The following is a 20,321-nucleotide window of genomic DNA, read 5'->3' on the forward strand; positions in this document are numbered from 1 at the left end:
TCATGGTCTGACCATGAGACCGGGGAGATCTCCACCCTTTGCATTGCCTCCCATAGCCCTCTCAAGACATATAAGTAGTCGATTCTGGTGAAGGTACCATGTGAAGCAGAGTAGAAGGTATGCCCTGTCTCATTCGGGTGATGGTGCTGCCGTTCATCCCTAAACCCATAGACCCCCATCTCCAAGACCTCTGCGCCTCCCCACCCCCTCCCAGGAGGATCTGATGTCCCTGATCAACCGCCCTACCTGTCCAGGGTTATATGGCTGTAAGCCTCAAGCATCATTTTCGGTAGCATTTTCAAAAGGAACCTCAGCTGTCCCTGGTTGGGGCAGTAAACTGTTGCAAACGTAAAACACACTTTCTGTACAATGCCCACGATCAGAAGGGCTCTCCCTTCTACATCTGCCCAGACCTTGGTCACCTCCATTTGCAGCCCCCCTCCCCCACCTTCCTCAACAGTCCAGAGCCCCAATAAGCCTGATCCACTCCTCCATCCGGGACCGCCTTTCCGATTTACCTCGCTCCCTGACCACTAACGACCGTTTCGTGGGGGAATTCATCCCCTTGAAGTTGCGCATCCCCACTCTCAGATGGCCACCTCCCTATGTTCCTAGGTTCACAGCCATCGTTGCATCTCAACCCACTTGTTGCTATTTCCCTCCCCGGGTGGCCAAGCCCCAGACTCTACCTCCTCAAATCAGCATGAACTTAACTTTAAGAATACACTCTTCCTTACCCCTCCACTCCCTCCTGCCCTCCTGCCCCCCTGCACCATCCCCTTCCCGGTTAGCATCTCCGGGCTGAAATTGGACCACCGGCTGGGACAGGTTCCCTCACGGTCCATCATGTAAACACTCACATTACCGTTGCCACCCCCACTGCTCAAGCCTTGACCTTATAGAGTGTATCTGCACCAGTGAAACCGATAAGTTCCTTCATCCACTAATTCGACCGCTAACCCCCCTGGGCTCACCCTCATCTACCTAGGACCCTTTTATGACCTTCCCCCCACAGTCATCAATGTCCCCATTTACCAGGTGTACGTCAAGTGTTCACTACGGGAGATGCGTTCAGCTTCCTGTACTTCCTGGAGCCCGGCATGCTGTAACACTCACCTGATATCCACTGGGGGCGCCACTTAGCCTGATTGGAACACTCGTGATCTCGAACCCCTCCCTTGGAATCTGTTCAACCGAGGATTGGGCCTGAAATACAGTATTTTCGGATTTAACTTTACTGTCTCTTGTTGCTTGACTCCCACCTTCCTTGAGGACCAAACCTTCCCCTTTGTCCTCTCCTCACCTTGTTTTCTTGTCTTGTGCGCTCTCCGTCCTGCTTCTCGGTGCAGGGGTGCATTGTTGATGTGGGCGTGGCGTGACCTAGTTGTTTCACTGGTGCGGCCCTAGGAGTCCGGACTTGCTGTAACTCCAGTCTGACAAGGTAGATTTGTTGGTTTTGATGAACTGTCCTTTTCTTTTCTCTTGACTCTAATAATGACTCCTCTTCTCCCTTTAGGTGCTGGAAGAGATAGTTTATGGTGTCGTGCTGCTTGGGGGGCCAAGCACGAAGCAGTGAGTGGAAGCGCAATGCGCGGCGCTATTCGCCTTTTTCTTGTGCTGACCTATGTCTCTCTTTTCCCTTGCAGGCCGCCCCAATGTCCCAGAATGGCTGCGGGCTGAGAGTAATTAGCGCCGAGTAAAGGGTAATGCACGGCGCCTTCTTGTCTTTTCATGTGCTAACCTGTATTTTTTCTCCTTTGTAGGTCGATGGTATGCTCCGGAACGGAAGTGACCATGAGCAGCTAGAGTCCAGGTAAGCGTGTGATTATTCTTGTTGTTTTCGGAATATGAGAATGCTTACTAATGTCTTTTTACTTCGTTCTCTTCTTTCCAGGATGCAGAGTCCCGCAATTGGAGATGGTGCCGCCGAGATGCTGTTCTCTAGATCAGAGGGGCGATGGATGGAAGCAGGATTCTACTCAAGGTAAGCATTGTGCTAATGTTGTTCTTGTTTTTTCAGGTACATGGTTCTAGGAAGGCAGGCGAGGATCTCAGGAGGCCGATCTGAGCACGGTGAGTGTCACGCTGCGGGCGCAGGGTAACGCGAAGCATGTTCCTCTGCCCAGGCGTAGTTTATATAGCCTCCCGGTATCCCTAGGCCTAACCACACCCAAAAAGCTAGACCGCATAGCACAGTTCATGTCGGGGCATCCATATTGCACCAAAGTCCATTACCAAGTCCAGTTCTTAAGTCTTTTCTCTGAACATGTATGAGCCTGGCGCAGAACTGACTCCAAGAGGGTCTCAGATGAGATGGGGAGGCCTTTAAGGCCAATATGGAGGATCCTAGCCTGGCTCCAATGTTTTGCCTAAGAGGGATAGGGACAGGGATCATGACACGTGTGCCTCCTTTTCGGCCCTTGGATACACCACTGCCTGTCGTTGTCCGATCTTTCACCTTGGTTTTTCTCCTCCTCGGGTCCACCCAGCAAGTCAGACATGGCTCTGCTGATGTCCCCCTCTGTCCTGAGCCTATGTTTGTGACCATCCAGTTCAAACGCAAGGCAGAACGAGAATCCCCATCTGTACCGGACGCCCTTGTCCTGAAGCCACTTTGTCAAGGGCATGCACATCCTACTCCTCGCCTTAGTCAGAGAGGGAAGATCCTGGAAAATTGTCACTCTTGCCGAGCTCAGTGTGATCAGGCCTTTTCGTTTTGCTTTCTCTAGGATTTTTGTCGTGACACGTAATTGTGGAAACTAGCTAGAACGGACCTGGGTCCTCCTGGAGCCCTTCCACCCCCCGCCAGATGTATCCTCTCAATCTTTGCCTCGTTAACGGAGTCGTCATCAAATACCAATTTTGTGACCTCGTGGAGCATTCTTTTCAGGTCTTGCTCCGACTCCTCTTCCCTGTCTGGAATGCCAAACAGCCTCGGGTTTTTCCTCCTCTCACGGTTTTTGAAATTGTCAATTTTTAAATGGAATTCCTCATCCCGGTTCTCCATTTCCATTATCCGTTGGTCCATTTGAGACTCTAGGGCGCTCAAGTAGGTCTGGTTTTTTTCTACTTCCTCCATTCGCTCTTCCATCTTATCTATCCTCAGGGTGATCGTGTCCACCCTGCTTCCAACGTCCGCCCTCATGTTCCTTATTTCTTCCATCAGGGCCGCCAAGTCCTTTTTAGTTGCAGCAGATTCATCTGACGTTGTCGCCATTTTGGTCTGTGTCGATGTTTCCGTCCCAGGCAGGTTCTGAATATATTTGTAGGTGGCCAACTTCTGCTTTGCTTCCATACACCTTGGTCCGATGCCGCAGACTTGGCCCCTTCTCAAATCACTCCCCCTGTACGCCTTTGAGGTGTGTAATTGCCATATGTTATAGGGCCATCCCCCGACCGGCACAGGGTCCTCCAGACCGGGCACACACCCCCATGAAGGGGACCCACACCACAGGGTTTCAATGTTGTAGTGAGAGGGTGGAGCCCAGTCGGCGCCCACGCACTTCGTCCTGCTGCCTTGCACCCTTCTCAATGTCAGATCCCTGCCTCTCTCTGTTATCCTCTCTGCAAATCAGGCCCTTTATGGTGAATGTGCACTATGCTGTCCCAGAACCGCAGGCTCAGGCTGCCGAGTGCCCTGCTTATCCGGAACCCAGGAGGAGGGCACATGCCCCGGAACCGGGGGTCCACCCCTCCTTGGGTAAACGGTGCTCCTCTGTTGGATCACCCACGAGTGTGTGCCAGAGCCCGAGTCTCAGTCCGGGCAGGTGGGCTCCTTTCCCCAGTGTCTTTGTTGGAGAACTTTGGGAGGTGTAGTTATCCATTTGGGTGGTCTGCCGAGGGCGTACGCGCCTCTACACCGACCCCTTCCAAGGGCCTGGCGCTCTCCGCAGACTAAGGGGGGGTGGAGATACTGTGTGCCACGACAGCACTGTGCACGCACAGAACAGATCTGGAGGTCCCAGGGGGGGCGCTAATGTGCTCCTCGAGTGGTTCACTTCCCTGTATATGTTCCTGGTGTGTCTCAACGACTGGGCACCCCCCCACTCTTATTCTCAGATGCCTATGATGGGGTCTCACCGGGTAGTCCTGTACCTATGAAGTCTTCTCTTTTGCAGGCGGGGTAGGGGTCGTGCTCTGTGACCGCCACAACATCTTGATCACTGGAACCTCACTTCTGGGTTCGGCAGAGGCTAAACCCAAATAGTACCCTCCTCTCTCATCTCTATGGGCCGGGCCCCTGCCTCAGAACTCTGTGAAAGCCAAGCGCCCTCATGTATGCACAGGCCCGGGCCCAGTGACGTAGGCATGGGTTATTCAAGTGAATGGTAGAAGGGGGTCAATGATTCTACACGCACCGCTGCGCCCTTCCAGGACGATCCTCTGGCCAGTGTGGGTGAGCTCAGCAGGACCTTTCTGTGGGCCGAGAGCCTCAGGCCCTCCCGGGGACTTCTTTATCATGCGCCCTTCACCACTGCTCGATCCAACTCTCGCAAGGGTGTGCCTCACCTCTAAATCCGCTGATGCCAATTCTCTTCCTCTCGGGAAAGCTTTGTGTAACGCCGGAGCTTGTTTTGGTGCTCCGGTGCGGCCGCCGCACGCATAGCACGTCTACCTCTACTTCTTCCCGAAGTCACATGGTCCGGCGTGCGGCATCTCTAGCAGTGCCTGGATGCGGTCATACCACCTGCCGTGTCCCGGAGTATTACTGGGGTCCGGATCCTCCTTTCAGACTCCTCATTCATCTAACGGATCATCACGGGGCCACAGAAGGTGGTGGACACCTTTCCCCTTTCCTACACCACTCCTCCTCAAAGCAGGGTTTTACTTTCACTTTCTCCGCAATATTCAGAGGTCGGTACTCCTCAAATCCGAGGCCGATTTTCCCCTGCTTCTGGACAGCGGATGCAGGGGGTGGTTCCCACACGCTCCCTGTCCAGTCTTTTTTTTGGGAGGGAGCTTATAAGTGGGGGCTCAAACCACCTATCGGGACTGTGGGACAGGAGAGTTACACAGAGGCTGCCTGCATCTGCGTGCCCCCAGGTGGCCTCCTTTTTTGCTTTTCTTACTTTCTTTTTTTTTTTTTAACTCTTTATTTACATTTTCAATAAATTAACTAAGCATTACACAAGTAATATATACATTGTAGAACATCATTACAATCCTTTTGAACAATCATCAATTTAACCATTAACAGTATTACAATCCAAACATCAACGAATTATCTAATCAACCAAAAAACGAATCAATGGCATAGCAATAGAGCTACACATTAAACCAACATAAACACAAGACATAACAAACCCCAACTCCCACGACAAACTCCCACCCCCCATATAATATTAAGAGATTTCCTATGTCAACACTCTATCCTATTATTACTTGTAAAATTCATTGAAAGATCCCCACTGTTCTCTATAAGCTTCCTCTCTATGCCGTTTACAAAACATTATCTTCTCAAAGCCAAAAAGAATTTGTACATTAATAAGCCAGTCCTTTTGTACATTAATAAGCCAGTCCTTCACACAGGGTTTCTTCCTGGTTTCCCAAACTTTCAGTTTTTGTCTGGTTGCAATCAAGAGAACTTTGTTAATCCAACACAATGTTGTGTGATCAATATGTCATCCAAATTTTGGCGATTTCAAAATCACTGCTGATGAAGTCCTCTGGAATGCAATATTCCAGATCATGTCAATCCTATCCAACACATCGTTCCAGAAACCCATCACTCTAGTACAATTCCACAACATGTGTAGCAAGGGGCCTTTCTCCTTCTGACCTCCCTGATATTTTTCACTTTCGGTTAAGCCTAACATATTCATACTCACGGGGGTCCAATAAAGGCGCCCCAATATCCTTTGATTAATGTAACGCAGATTCAAGTCAACTTTCGCCCTAACAGGAACTTTTGCTTTTCTAATACCGTCGCGGGCAGAGTTTGTTTTACGAAATTCTGAGCCGGCGGCAGTTTAGCTTTATTAATGCTGCTGCCAGCTTTGAGTTTGACCAATGTTAAAAATATGCCGGCAGCGGATTAATGTTGTTAACCCACCGCTGGCACATATTTGGAACGTTAGTGAAACTAATTCAGAGCCGGCAGCAGTTTCGTTTTCCTGATACCGCCACCGGCTCCGATTTCCTTTTACCAACGTTCAAAATATGTGCTGGCTGATTTCCTTTTACCAACGTTCCAAATGTGCCGGTGGCGGCTTAACAACATTGCAAGTTGTTTCGCTGCCGGCACAGATTTGAAATGCTAGTTTTTATTGCTGCTAACATTCGATTTTGCTACCCTCTATTGTCCGCTACCACTGCTCTGCTTCACGTTTTCTTTTGTGTGCAGCTTTCATTTGAAACCTCCATAATATTCAGTCTTGAGGCTATTCTCCACCATGGCTTCTGAAATGGACCCGAAAAGGGGGAATTTCAAGACTTGTGGTTCGTGTCCAAAAAGGTTTTCAAGTAAGCATATCCATGTGACTGTTTGAGAACAAAGGCAGATCATAGGTTCCCAGAATATTTTTTCAAGCTAACTTTTTTTCGAAATTTCATTTCAAAGTATCTTACGTAAAGAAGACAGAAAACTAAACCTATTTAATTTGTATCACAAGCTGCAGTGGCAATATAGTTAAATAGGTATAAGAACAGTCTATTTACACAGTACAAATGGCAGCATTACTAACTTGCAAGAGTTTCTCACTAAATAAGCTAATAGACGTTAATTTTTGGGAAATTTGGTTCTCCTTCTTGAGACCTCTCTTAGCTCCCTCTTGTGCAAGAGATGTCTGTCCATTCAAGAAGAAGGGATCGGGTAATACATGTCATAACATAGAAAGCAACCCAGAGGGTCGAGTGCATTCAAGTCCCACTGCTTTGTCGGGCACTGCTCCTTAAGTCAAACATGGACTGCCATCTGCAGTACCTTCTCATACATTTAAGGGGATTGGTGACACCTCCGAACAGCTTCCACACATGCAGGGATGATTTGTTTTCTTTTTTCTCCTGTGATATTAACAGCCTATCAGGTTTTCATTCAAACTTCCATACATTCAATGCCGCATTACTCGGTTTATAAGTTATGAAATCCTGCGGACCGCAGTTTTCAATTTATCACCTGCACAGACAGTGCCACTGATGCTTGAATGGAAATCACCACACTGATTTAGACACCTCTGCATCCACTGTGAGTGTTAGAAAATCTTCAGCATTCAGCAGCTAGGGAACTTGTTCAGTAACAGGCATTTGAAGGTAAGAGCCTCTTTTTGAAAAGACAAAATAGTTTAGCAGCACGCCGCTCACACAGGACTGCTTTTCAAGGGTCCCTTGATTTGGCGATGTCAATGGGAGCTCTGCGCCACGTGGTTCTAGAGACCTCTGTCACTGTGATGCATTCAGACCCCCCAAGATCACATAATGTACCCAAGACATAATCCTAATGATCAAAGAGAGAACAGGCTCCTGCATTTCAAGCTCACCTTCCTTTCCCAATCCAGCTCTTCCACAGACGGTGGCTTAAATTAGAAGGCCTGTGACCTTCACATACAAGTGATGGGGTGCAGCCAAGTGATTAGTGCAGGTGAATGTTGTGCTGTGGATTTCCAATTTTTTAGGAAAAGGCTTGTGCTGCTGCGGTTTTCAAGGTTGTTCTTGGGTCACCAGATTTGTCATCATGTGTGGGATCTTAACAACCTGCTCAGTTATGTATGGTTGGCACAGTACTCAGCCGATGCACAGGAGTGCCCGTTTTACATTGGGTTCTTCAGATAAAACAAATAAATATGCTGATTCCACAGGAAAGAGGGTCAGCCCGAATGCAGTCTAAAAACAATTGCCTTAGTCATTTCGACTCTGCCAATCCTGCATGTGGTAAGAGCTAAGAAGATATTGAGATCTAGTGTCTGTGGAATGCAAAGGAATATTTTCTGACAGATTTCTAGATGATTGTGGTATTGCATATATGCATCTTAGAAATCCTTTTTTCACCCCTTATCTCTCAGACTATGGCTTCCTAAGGGCCTTCAACCCCACAGCGCTTCAAGGCCATACCAATGGCAGTAGGCTCTATGCAAGTACCATATAACATAACATATTATGAAAAATGTATGTGATCATTTTAAGATGGCAAAGAGGGTGATGGCCATAGTCATGACTGTTAGGCACTCGATACAGGCAGGGATCTACATAAAATGTAGAGTTGGGAGTATTTGGATTACCAAGAAATTAACGAATCTGAAATGTCCGAAGGGGAAAAAAACAAAAGTTATTATACCAAAAATAACTTTCGCTTTTCTCTCCTCTGGAGATTTCGGACTACCTCCTTGCCTCCCCCACATCTCGTTACTTACCTGTGGGCAGCACACCTCCTTGTGTGCCACCGTGTCCTGCATCCCTCCGCAACACCGATTCCCTTCACTTGCGTGGATGGGAACCTGCCGCTGCAGGATCCTCTTGTCTCTTTTTCTTTTTAAAACGTTATTCGGACAGGTGCGGGGGGACACCCCTGCTGACATTACAGTGAACAAAGGTGCGGGGAACACCCCCCCCCCCGTTTGTCGTTTTTCGCTTTAATGCCACTTAATGGTGGACCTGGTTGAAATGTTTGGCTGCAAGTAATTTTCGTACAGTTGAAATTCGGTCAAAGCTCCCATCCATTACAGATTCCGGAGTAGTTGAGTAGTACATATTTTAAATCTGAAACAGATCTCTTTTTGAAATTCATACTTTGTTGCACCTAGTAATTCAAGCATATTAAAAGACAAAACGTTTTCCTTCCCGTGTCTTTGCTCTGCTGGTACCACTGCCTCCGTTTCCCTGTAGTTTCTTTTATCCATGGAGCTCTGTGGGTAAACACTGGGGCAGGCTCCTGTGTGTTTGTTATAAATATTTGTCTGTTTTTTGGGAGTAAAAACGGCTGGTGCACTGCTTAGATCTAGGGCTGGACACACGTTAAATCATTATGGCTAACCCCTGAAAGTTCAGGGAAAAGTGCCTCTTCTACCAACCAAGACCTATGGCAAAGCATATCTGCATACCTTACGAAGTCACCACATTTTTAGTTTGGGCTATTAGGTGGCACTGAAAGTGCTACCTTAAAAGCCAAAACTATTGTCATTAACAGAAGAGCGTCAAATATGGGCTTTGAACGAGTGTCTGTAATGCTTTTCCAATGGAGATGATATTTGAGGAGGGATTCACGGTTGTAATCCCTCCCATTACCTGCCCCTAGTCAATGCAATCCCTATGGCTAATCCCACCCATTCCTGCCCATCTCAGATCGCTTTGATTTTTTGTGAGCTCTTGAATGGAGGCAGTCATATTGGATGACTGTCTGTTAGGAAGCTCTCTGGAAACAAGCCATCCATCTTTGAATGGTAAATATACCATGTGTATTCCTATCCGGTGGAACACAAATGCCAAAACTGTTGGCTTTGCCAATGCTTGTTTACATGCTCTCCCTGCATACCATGGAGAGAGATTTACAATCCCTGAATTGCAAAAATGATTTTACCTTGCATACAGGAGCCAAGTGGAACTTAAGTAGTGTCCACTGTTTGTTGTTCAGCCACTCACTTATTTCCCCTTTAATTGCTCCTCAACCTCAACTTTGAAAACACTTGAAGTATTTAATTAAAAGGAGGGCAAATCTTTAAATAGCATTGGCAAAAATGAATAACTTGTCATGATTGTACAAACTGACATTTTAGGCAAACGTTAAACTGCGAGTTAAAAGGCATTGATCCAAATTAATATTTACAAGAAATACAAAAATATGTTTTCTTTAACTTTATATGGTTTACTGTAAACAACACAGTCTAGTCGTGTTATGTGCAGTTAAGATATGACAGAATAGGGCGTAGTTTTACAACCAAGTAGATAATTCTTTTTTTAATTAATATGTCCAGGGTTTTGCATGAAAACTTTACACACATAAATTAACATCATCAAAACCAATACCACCATACAAAACAACATGTATCCCAAATCCAAAAAAGAAAAAAAGACCTCCAATAAAACAAACATGCAAAATACATGGAAATGCACAGACATGTATAAAAACGAAATGAATTATAAAGACCCACTCAGTTACATTCTTAAAAGCAGAAACAATCCAATCTTATTGAGGATGTGTTCTATGCATCTAACAGTTGCTAGGATCATAGAGACCCGTTTCCCCTTCTAAAATGTATTTCCAAAATTATTGTTATTTTTATTGCATACACATAGCCATATAAATTACCTTATTTACAATTAAAACACATCAGTAACACAATATCACCATAATGACAATCCTTGAAATCTCAGGATATAAGAAAATACAAAATATTAATAACCATCCAATGCATTTAAGAAACCCATTACAAAGTCATATACCTTAACCATATAAAATATTAAATTAGAGTGATTCCCAGACATAAAATCCACCCATAGGTCGTCAATTCCTTTATCCCTCCATGCTCAGGAATATTTTTTCATAAAATAGTGGCGTATAGCTTCCAAACTATTAAAATAGATCAGTAGATGCTTGATGGTCACAAGCACCACACAATCTGCAGCCCCTGGAAAACCTGCTCAAACCCCTTTGTGCATCTATAATTTCAAGGGTATCCACTAGGTTAAATTCGATATGGATAGAACAACCTACAATATAACCATGAGAATAAGCCATTGGGTCTTCCAATATAATAATCAAAAAATATCCCACTGTTAACCTTAGTGGATAAGCAGACAGTGACCTGCTCTATTTCATAAATGTATAGCAATTTTCCTTAAAGGCTATGTGAGGATTATTAAATCAATGCAGACCCACCACAGGAGCCCAGCGATTCATGACTGATTTTTTACCTTCCATGCAACCACCCTTAATTTAATGCACAGGGGAGTATTTAAGAGCTTTTCTACATAGCAGCGCTCCTTCACCTTCAAACAATAACTTGCGGCCAAATAATATGCTTTTATCTTATACACTTATACAGTTTCTACACTGATCATATTAAACATACCATAGGCAGTACCTTTGCCCCATCATACGCCAATTTGACCATGGGGTGGTGGGAGGCTACTTTTTTGTCGGATTTACTTTCATTTAGTTTTCCTACACAAATTATTGGTTGGTGGCATTACATTGATGATGTCTTTTTAATTTGGAAAGGTAATGAAAGTGAATGGGCATCTTTTGTGGATTGCATTAACAACAATACTATGAACTTGAAATTCACAGAATGTCATAGCTCCACCGAGATTGTTTACTTGGATGAAACTTGACAGCTGTAGCATTCATACATCCCTTTACAAAAAACCTACTAACACAGGCCTCCCTCTGCATGCCACAAGTTGTCATCCGCCCTCGTGTAAGAATAGCATTCCTTATGGCGAATGTATTCACTTTCGACGCAACTGTACAGATATCCTTGAATTTGATCGTTGTTGCAGTTTAGCTGCCATTGTTTTTTTACAACAGGGTTATCGTAAAAAGATCATAGAAATGGCCTTTGTTAAAGCATGTGCACTTTCGAGGGAAATATTACTGCATGGTCCTACCAACAAAACCAATAAGGACCATGAAGATCCTCGCCTCATTGTCACATTCAATAATGCTTCCCATGATGTCCGGAAGATCATTATGAGACATTGGCGCATTCTCATGCTTGATAAAGATCTTGGTCCAATACTGCCTAAGTGCCCTACATTGACGTACAAACAAGCACCTTCGTTGAAGGACAGACTGGTTTCCAGTTATTTACCACCTGTCCAAATAAATTCTATTTTGACCAGCTGGCTCCCTAGTTCTCCAAAAGGGTTCCCCAAGTGCCAAAAATGTAAGGCTTGTCCACATGCCACTGCCTGCAAATCCGTAATACACCCTGTCACAGGCACTACATTTAAGATAAAACATTTTATCAATTGTGATACCCCTTTTGTAATTTATGTTCTTGTGTGTCCCTGACGTAAATGGTACGTAGGGTCCACTACATGTATTTTGAAGCTCAGAATTCTGCAGCATCTAAGAGCCATTAAGAACTTTGCCCCTTCATATCCCATGGCTAAGCACTTTAGGCAGGAACATTGTAGTGATGTACACCTTCTTACGTTTTTTGCTGTTGCCCATGTCCCGATTAATTTAAGAGGTGGTGACCTTACTCTGAAACTCAGGCAATTGGAAATCAGGTTGATCTTAGACTTTGATACTAAAAACCCCAACGGTCACAACGTGGATGAGGAGCTGCATACCTTTATGGGCATCTGATACTATGTTCCTTTTGCATCAGTTTTTCTTTTTCTTGTTCGTGTCTATTTGATTTTGGTTACCCAACACTGCTTCTCTTAGGTACTACTTTGACATATTGTTCTGGCCTGGAAACGCCTTGTTTTAATTTTATTGTCTGTGTTATTCGACCAGACTCATTTTCTCTTTTTTGTTTTACGGCTGTCTTGCCTTTCTGATATCATAAGGGACCATCACTATTATAATTAGTTGATACAGGTTTATTCCAAATCTATTTTTTCTATACTTATTGCTTTCCTTTTTTCCATTTATTGCCTGTTTTCCTTACTTGTTATCCTATCAGGTCGTGCATTCTGCAGATTTATTGTTCTCATATCTTTGTTTTTTCATCATGTGGGCTTGTGATCAACATACAACTAATTACTCTTTTAAGACTCTAGGGCATGTAGTGTTTTTATTCCCACCCTAGCTTGCAGCTATATGTATTTTAATATGGAATTTTATTGTAATTTCTGTGCATTTGCACCTTAAGAGTACCACAATAAGTATGGTCTCTTGTTTCTTGCTGCTAAGTCGGTTTGTTTACATGGAAATGCACTTGCACTTTACGAGTATCAAACTACATTGGTTGATTGTCCATGGCTGCTAAATCGATATGTTTACATAGAAATGTACTTGCACTTTATGTTGTAACTGTGGGCTGTCCTACTCATCAGATTTTTTGCTATTGCACTTGCACTTTATAGAAACATGTTTTAATTCCATGGTTGCATTTTCCTGATACTGATGCATTTATTTTTTGCAACTGTTATGTCAATATGTTTACATATTATTGCACTTTATGTCATAACCCTTTGACTACATGTTGTGGAACGCCATGTTTTCATTTCCCTAATAGAGCAAAACTACTATTGTATATGCATACGTATCAATTGTTCTTTAGCCATTTTTATTATGGGGATTATATTTTAGCATTAAGCTTGTCTCTCATTTCTGTGATATTTTAAACATGTTTCCTAAATTTGCTTTATGGTGCATTGTATTATACTGCTATATTTAAATGCTGATGTTATTGTTCTGTGTTGGACCTTACTCCAGTCTAACATGGCTGCCCTGGTTTTTACAGCATAGTGGTTGATGTGTGGAAACAGGCATAATAAAAGAGGGACTATTGCGCAATATGTACTGTGTTTTTCACCATGGTTCCCTTAACGTGATCAAGCGCTCAAGGAAGCGCGAAACGCGTCGTTCAGGACCCATCCTTGGCGTCCTGCTTTGTTTGTTGTGTGTGCTTTGCCTTTTTTGCCTTATTTACCAACATTTAAACTCGTGTCTTCATTTGGATACGAGTTTGTTAGTTTTATTTATTTATTTATTTATTTTTTTAGGGACCTGCAGTACCTCTTGGTGGAGTGCGTTTTTTTTCCTCTGCTTTGTTTTGTGATAGATATATATATATATATTCTATTGTGAGAGTAATCGATAGCCTGAGTAATTTTTTCAAGTATTTACCTTCGCATGCTTTTAAAATATGTCTATACTGCATGCCCCAAATTTCCACCCCACACAGCATCAAAGACATGACCTTAAATGATACAATTGCAGTAAACTTTGAAGTGAATGACCACTACTTTTTCCAGAAAATGTTTTCAAGGCCCCAATAAGCTGTTTAACATTGTTACTTGCATATTCCCACTCCACTTCTGTCCTTCATCAAAAACGACACCCAGCTATTTATATTTCGTTACCTGTTCAATCTTATTATTGTCGATCTTCCAACAACATCTCATTACAGCATTCCTGGGTCTGAAAATCATGATCTTTGATTTATCAGCATTTATTGTTAGACCATTTATTTCAGAGTATAGACCCCCAACGCTTCAAGTTTGAGTTGTAATCCCTTTGGGTTGTAGTCTAAAATGCAACAGTTCATCTGTGTATCCGAGCCACAATACCGCAAATCTACCAAATGTCATGAAGTAAGTGCCAGGTCCAGCCAAAGCGTCTTTCAGATCAGCCATAAATGGACTGAACAATAAAGGCGCAAGAATGCAGCCCTGTTTAACACCCCTGGTTGTATTTATCCAACTAGTAATTCTGACTCGAGCATCAAGATACAGCCTGATAATCATGGTCAAAAGACCTTGCGGAATGTCCCAAGCAACCAGTTATTCCCATAGCAGATGACGAAGGATGGTATCAAACACTGCACTATAATCAATATAGGTAGCATAAACCAGCAGCTCTCTCACCTTCCAAAAGTATTCAATCAAGGATGCAAACGTGTACAAGTTGTATGTTATGCACAAGACTTTCCTGAAGCTGGTTTGGTTTTGGGGGATGATTCCTTTATTTCACGCCAGGTGGTGAGTTCACAAAGCAAAACCTTGGCAAATATCTTAGCTGGAATATGCAGCAGAAGACAGTAATGTGCATGTATAATATTGCTGTCCCTCCAAATGGCTGATACACATAAATAAAACATGGAGAGCAGCTGTCCAGAGTAAAGGATTCATTTTCAACATGGCATTGCATGTGCTGTAGTACTTGAACTATTACATTTCCTTCCAATAGTTTCTAATTCCATGATAGAGATCTTATATTCCAATTTGCATCCATGATACCGGAAGGCAAGGTGACATTTTGACAACTCCATAGGGTGTTAGAGATATATTCCTCCCAGGCAGCTCTAGGTACGCCAGAAATTATAAGGGTCCCCCACCTTCTGGCATTCACAATGCCCCAGAATAACCTAGATACATTTTTGTAGGCATGTCTGGCTAATATCAGCCATGTATCTGCTCCCTTCTTTCTCTGGTACTTAACCAGCCAAATGCTGAACTCTATTCCTATTTTTAATCAAGGTCGCGACCATCATATTAACAGAAGCTTTTCACCCCGTTCCTTTGATTGTTTAACCATGTTCCTTAAAGCGGTCCTCATTTTGCGTTTTTCACCTTGTATTACCCAGTTATAAGGGTCCCTCTCTGCGAGTGCAGGAAGGTCTACCAAAAGCGGAGTTATAAAAACATGATTTGTTTTAATTAATTTATTCTTTTTATGCTATGCCTACTGTTTTGAACTATTGTTTTAGCTTTGACCCATCTGAAATAGTAAAGATTTAGATTAGGCATTACTTTTTTATTAAGTTAGCACAGGCATGTTTACAGACGCCTTGTTCTGTGTTGGGGCCAACCTTGGCTACATATGCGCTCTTCAGTCGTTTTTGGCTGACACAACAGAGGCCTAGAACGAGTTTAGCGGGGAAGGATATTCCAAGTATGTATGCACTAGACATTTTTCACGGGAGAAAACCTCTGCCTTTAATTGGTAAACTAGTACAATTGGTAAACTAGTACAGTTAGTAGTGCTCAATTTAGGATGAAAGGTTCTGTTTGGAAGGTGCCTTTTTTGCAACCTATGGGCGAATTTATCACTATAATAGGTTTTTAAAAATACAAAACTTACGATCGTACAACTGACTCAATCTGCCTCTTTGCACATGTGCCCTCCTAGATTAGAGCGTAAAATTTCGTACAGAGTGGATCTCGCTTTAAGTACAAAGTCTGATTTAGAAGCTAATAATTTTCAATGGCAGGAGAGAAGCATCAGGGCCATGGGATGTTTAAACATTCTACCACAAAAACCTAAAACATGATATGTACGCAATAAATCTTTGTTTCACAACTTTAAAAACGTAATAAACCAACATGCATTATGATTGTATGCACTAATTCATTAAACATGCTAGGCATTAGTTACCATTCGGTGTATAAATGGGTCGGGCCAGTTCGCATGTGGGCGGGGTTTTAATTGTTTGTTTTATTTGCCTATATAGCGCGCTGAACCCTGGGATTGCAAGGCGCTTAATCTGAGAAGCTGGTTACATGCATGGTATAAATAATATACAGGCATAGTGTTTTTACATTAACAAAAAGGTGGTATCCCTACATATGGGAATTACACTGGGTAGGGGTTCGTGGCACAGGTGGGGACTTCCCTAACGTAGGAGTAAAGGAGTAAGGTTGATCCCACCAGACAGGGACTGAGAACAGTTGATTAATCTCTGCTGCTAATCTCACCAAATACTAGATCGAACCCCACAAAGAACGGCTATTGCAGGGCGGGAGAATGAGGTAACAATTTGGCGGATAGGCGGAGTGCAGTCTCTCACCAGGGATATCTTGGAAGACAGAGGTTAAGCTCACCAAGCGGAGGTTGGTGTACAGAGGACGATCCCGCACAAGTAGAAGAAGGAAGCCCAGGAATGCTCGTTATCAGGACAGACAATATCAATCAGTCTCGTACTGGCACGGCTGCTTGTCACTAAGGACGCAGCTCAATGCTTCCCATCGGACTGTTTTGATAGACGTACTGGGAGTGGCGGAAGGGAAATGCTATTAGAACTCAATCAGTGAGCGTGCACAAATAAGGAGGTCCGGGCGTGCCGCACTATCCTTACACTCGGAAGCAACGGCGACGTTTCTAATAGCCGAGGTTTCCCCAGCTAAGGAGACTAATAGATGCAAAGTAGAAAAAAAACAGAAAATAAATACAGGTTCTAACCGTTGAAGAATTCAACACAGTTCTTTGACAGTTTTGTTAATTATTAATAATTTGAAATATTTACTATATTAAAATATGCTTTAAAGTAGTCTAACTTGCAACTACAACAAAACAAAATCATAAAAGTCAATTGATTGGAATCAAATATTAAAGATATTTAATGTCTCTTTTATAGCTACGAAAAAGTTCCATTGCAAGATGGCTTCTCTTGCTCCACTCCTCATGTCGTCACGCTCAGTGTGGGAAGGACTGAGACGCAGTCTCTTTTCAATGTCTATGCCCATTCCTCCTCCAGGCTGGAGACTGGGTGTTTCCTTATCTCTTGTCTGGCGCAGTTTTACCTGGGGCTTTGATGGTAAGTTTATAGCGGCTCTTGATATGGAGCCCTCTTCTTCAAGTTGTTCCTTTGCGCTTGTGTCGTGCTGGCAGGGCGTAGAGCAAAAGGAAGAGGGCGGCGATACAGCTCTTCCTCTGTCTTTAGGAAGTAGTGTGAAACGCACTTTGGTCTTCATCTTCAAAGTAGCTTTAATATCTTCCAGAACATTTTTGCAGTTACGTCCCCCCCGCCAATGTCATGGTAGGTGCAGCTGTATTCCGCGCCACATGCAGCGAGTAAAGGTAGCTCGCACACTGGCCCGAAGAGAGCACTCACTTCTCTCTAATTAAGAGAGTTCAGTTGATTACATGATGTTTATTCTGGTAACTGGGATGATTGTTGTCTACTGTTAGTAACTTCTTGTGAAGGCTTGTTCTATAATTGTACTCTGCTTACCTATTTCGATCAATGGTAAGATAACCGTGAAGTCCATTTTTTTTTCCCCTCAGATGATAGTTGTGTTTTGTGACATCTTATGTCCGGTCTGATTGTCTTGTGTTCCTACGTTCTCACGAAGTACACGTTACGCTGTGTCTTCTCTGTTATCGGGTGGCGTCGTTCTTGTCATGCCTGTGTTCTTTGGCATATTACGTGTCAAGCTGCATCGTATATTGATCTGCAGCGTCTCCTCCGATAGCTGATAGGATATCCCTGTCGTAATTGGTTTCTTCGCAGATGGTTGGTAGGATAGTAATATGGTCTGATGTACCTTTCCTGCTGGCAATCATCCTAGTCATATGTTACACATGCTATCAAAATGTGTGTAGGATAGTCCATATGTTCTGTCGGTTTTTTTTGTTGACCCGTGTGATATTGGGGTTCCGAACTTCCACAGTACCTTATGCAGAAATAACTTTTTGTGGAGGGAACTGCAATTGTTGGCTAACCACCAATAAACTCGTTGTACGAGTAAATACATTGTATTGATGGTTTAGGTTACTGTTTTGTAGAATGCAATCTATTCCGCCATGTCTCAACCAATAGCCGGCAGGCTAGTTTTGTGGCTTTTGAGCCTATGTTCTGTGCTTTGTCTGATGACTGCTGCTTTTTTTTTATTGTGTTAGCTGTTTTAAATAACTTTTCAATATACAAATTCATAATTTTTAACTTTAAAAAGCATACCAAATATTCAATATACAATGTACAGACTGCTGCTTTATTCGTTAGTGTAGGTTTGAGGGCTTACTCGTGCGATACATTACTCATTTACATTTGTACAGGACCTTTTGTTCTAGTATTTGTAAAATGTAATAATGTAGCTCATTTATACCCGAGAGATTGCAAATGTAACATACATTAATAGTGTGGCATGTAATGTTTGTGTTAATCACATTTTATGGTGTTATATCATTATGATGCATTGTGGAATCTCAAACCCATTAACTCATTTGTATTCTCGTCCTAGAAATGAAAGACCAGCTGCAAAATGAATAGACTGCATGTTGTCCTTCGAAATACTACAGACCTACTCTAACCTTTATTGAAAGTGAAGTTGAGGTTTTGGCGGCTATTTTTTTTGTTTTTAAATTAATTTCCAACAAATAAGAAACGGGTACTGTAAACAGCTCCATAATTATCCCCGTTCCTCTCCCCTCCCCTCCTCCCATTACCACGTACTTCTGATGTGCTTGAAGAGTAATCGTCGCGTGTCTGTTTAACGGATCAAGTGCTTTGTAGAGAAACTACATTTGAAGTGTGGTGCGTGCTTCAATGATGATTTGGGCTCCCTATCCAATGTCTGTACTGGTGATGGTCTATAATATTAAGAAGAGACGGGAACGTTGGTGACCATTTGTTTCAAAATTATTCCGATATAGTCTTTCACAGACCAAGATGAGCTTAAATGCATCTCTAGATGAAAGCGTGAATTATGTTTGTTGACGTTTTTCTGTTCTTATTGACCATGCCGTTGTACTTCTTTTCCTATAGCAAGACAAAATGGTGTTGGCTGGAAGGTTTAGAATTAATCTTAACCTCTGGCATTGCTCTGGGCCACCTTCCAGACCATCGTTCTTCGCCTGCCAAGCCATTACAAAAGGGGAAAAACCATATGCAAATCAGCCTTGATCCAGCTCCCAGAGGGGCAGTCCAGCTCACCTGCTTATTCACATCCCTTCTGCACGAGACCACAAGCATCCCCAAACATGTTTCAGCTTTGTTGGGCCTCATCATTGAGGAGTAGCTTGGGTCTCTAAGCTCAGGACCTTTTCACAGTACTGCCAGCTCATGTAAATAACACTGAAACAATTCATTTTTATTTGAATCCCGGTCTGCAGATTGTGGTCTGTGAGCCTGCTAAGCTTAACCACTATGGGACAAGGCAAGTGGGATCCCATGGGGCTACCACACCCCTTAAAGGACAGCAAATCCCCAGAGAGTGATGTAAGTTATCTTTACTTGACACTTCCTGTACGAATGCCTGATTTTGTTTCTGACCTAATGTCCTTGCCTGGTACGAGGCAACAGTGGATAGTCCCACCTTTTAACAGAGGGAAAGATGGGGCCAATCAGAGCTGGGCAGGAGGAGAAGAGAAAGCTGCAGAGGCCCAGAGATGACCTCCTGGGAGTTGTGGCAGGAGAGTGAGGGAATGGTGGACCCAGCTGTGTCCTAGTCTGCACAACGTCCATTGCCCTTGCCGGCCAGGACAGCGCCCAACCCAGAAGGATGTTCAGAAGTGAATGCTACCCGAGATGCGGGCAACAGGTGTGCTGAGGAGCTGAAGCCAGCAGGAAGAGAGGGCAAGCTCAGCCCGACATGGGACAATGAAAAGAAGCCAAGGAAGCACTACTGTGTCGAAAGACTTCCCAGACGCTCCCACGGAGAACCGCCCATATACATCCCATGGAGCACCACCCATAGATATGCAAGGGATCCAGGGGAAACGGAATGAGGGCTGAGAGACTCCAAGGCGGAGGTGAGAGGGGTGGGGGCAAGGCCCCAGCGTAAACACAAGGAACTGCCCAGGACTTTGCTTGGTAAGGAACATGAGACTGCTCGGTGGGGATGAGAGTCAGGGGTCCCCAAGTGAGAAAGTGGACAAAAAACATTTAGTCTACTTGCTTGGACTGTTTCGGGCAAAGAGCCCCCTATTGATGCAAATAATCCAGGGTGGGGGGCAGAAGTGTGTGTGTGTGAGAGAGAGAGAGAGAGGGGGG

The 20,321-nt window shown here is 43.7% G+C and overlaps 2 protein-coding genes across 10 annotated transcripts in view; one reads left to right on the top strand and one right to left on the bottom strand.

The window, feature by feature from the left end:
- The window catches only part of UBE3B (ubiquitin protein ligase E3B), a 2,019,282-nt gene extending 2,002,640 nt beyond the window's left edge, over positions 1-16,642 (bottom strand). The window contains exon 1 of one of the 3 annotated variants that reach the window (XM_069619417.1): positions 16,432-16,635. The gene's annotated coding sequence lies outside the window, so the exon portion shown is untranslated. Of the gene's footprint in view, positions 1-16,397 lie in introns of all 3 variants that reach the window. The other 2 variants (XM_069619418.1, XM_069619419.1) reach the window with 2 other exon arrangements.
- A 347-nt stretch (positions 16,643-16,989) lies between these two features.
- Positions 16,990-20,321, top strand: part of KCTD10 (potassium channel tetramerization domain containing 10) — a 354,681-nt gene continuing 351,349 nt past the window's right edge. For 2 of the 7 annotated variants that reach the window (XM_069619428.1, XM_069619422.1), the window contains exon 1: positions 17,038-17,144. In XM_069619428.1, the coding sequence (XP_069475529.1) occupies positions 17,142-17,144 (3 nt within the window). In that variant the 5' untranslated portion in view covers positions 17,038-17,141. Of the gene's footprint in view, positions 17,145-17,184; positions 17,367-17,644; positions 17,844-20,321 lie in introns of those variants that run through there. The other 5 variants (XM_069619423.1, XM_069619426.1, XM_069619425.1 and 2 more) reach the window with 4 other exon arrangements.

Source organism: Ambystoma mexicanum, chromosome 10 (genome assembly GCF_040938575.1).
Source record: "Ambystoma mexicanum isolate Mex_15411 chromosome 10, UKY_AmexF1_1, whole genome shotgun sequence".
NCBI classification, from domain to species: Eukaryota; Metazoa; Chordata; class Amphibia; order Caudata; family Ambystomatidae; genus Ambystoma; species Ambystoma mexicanum.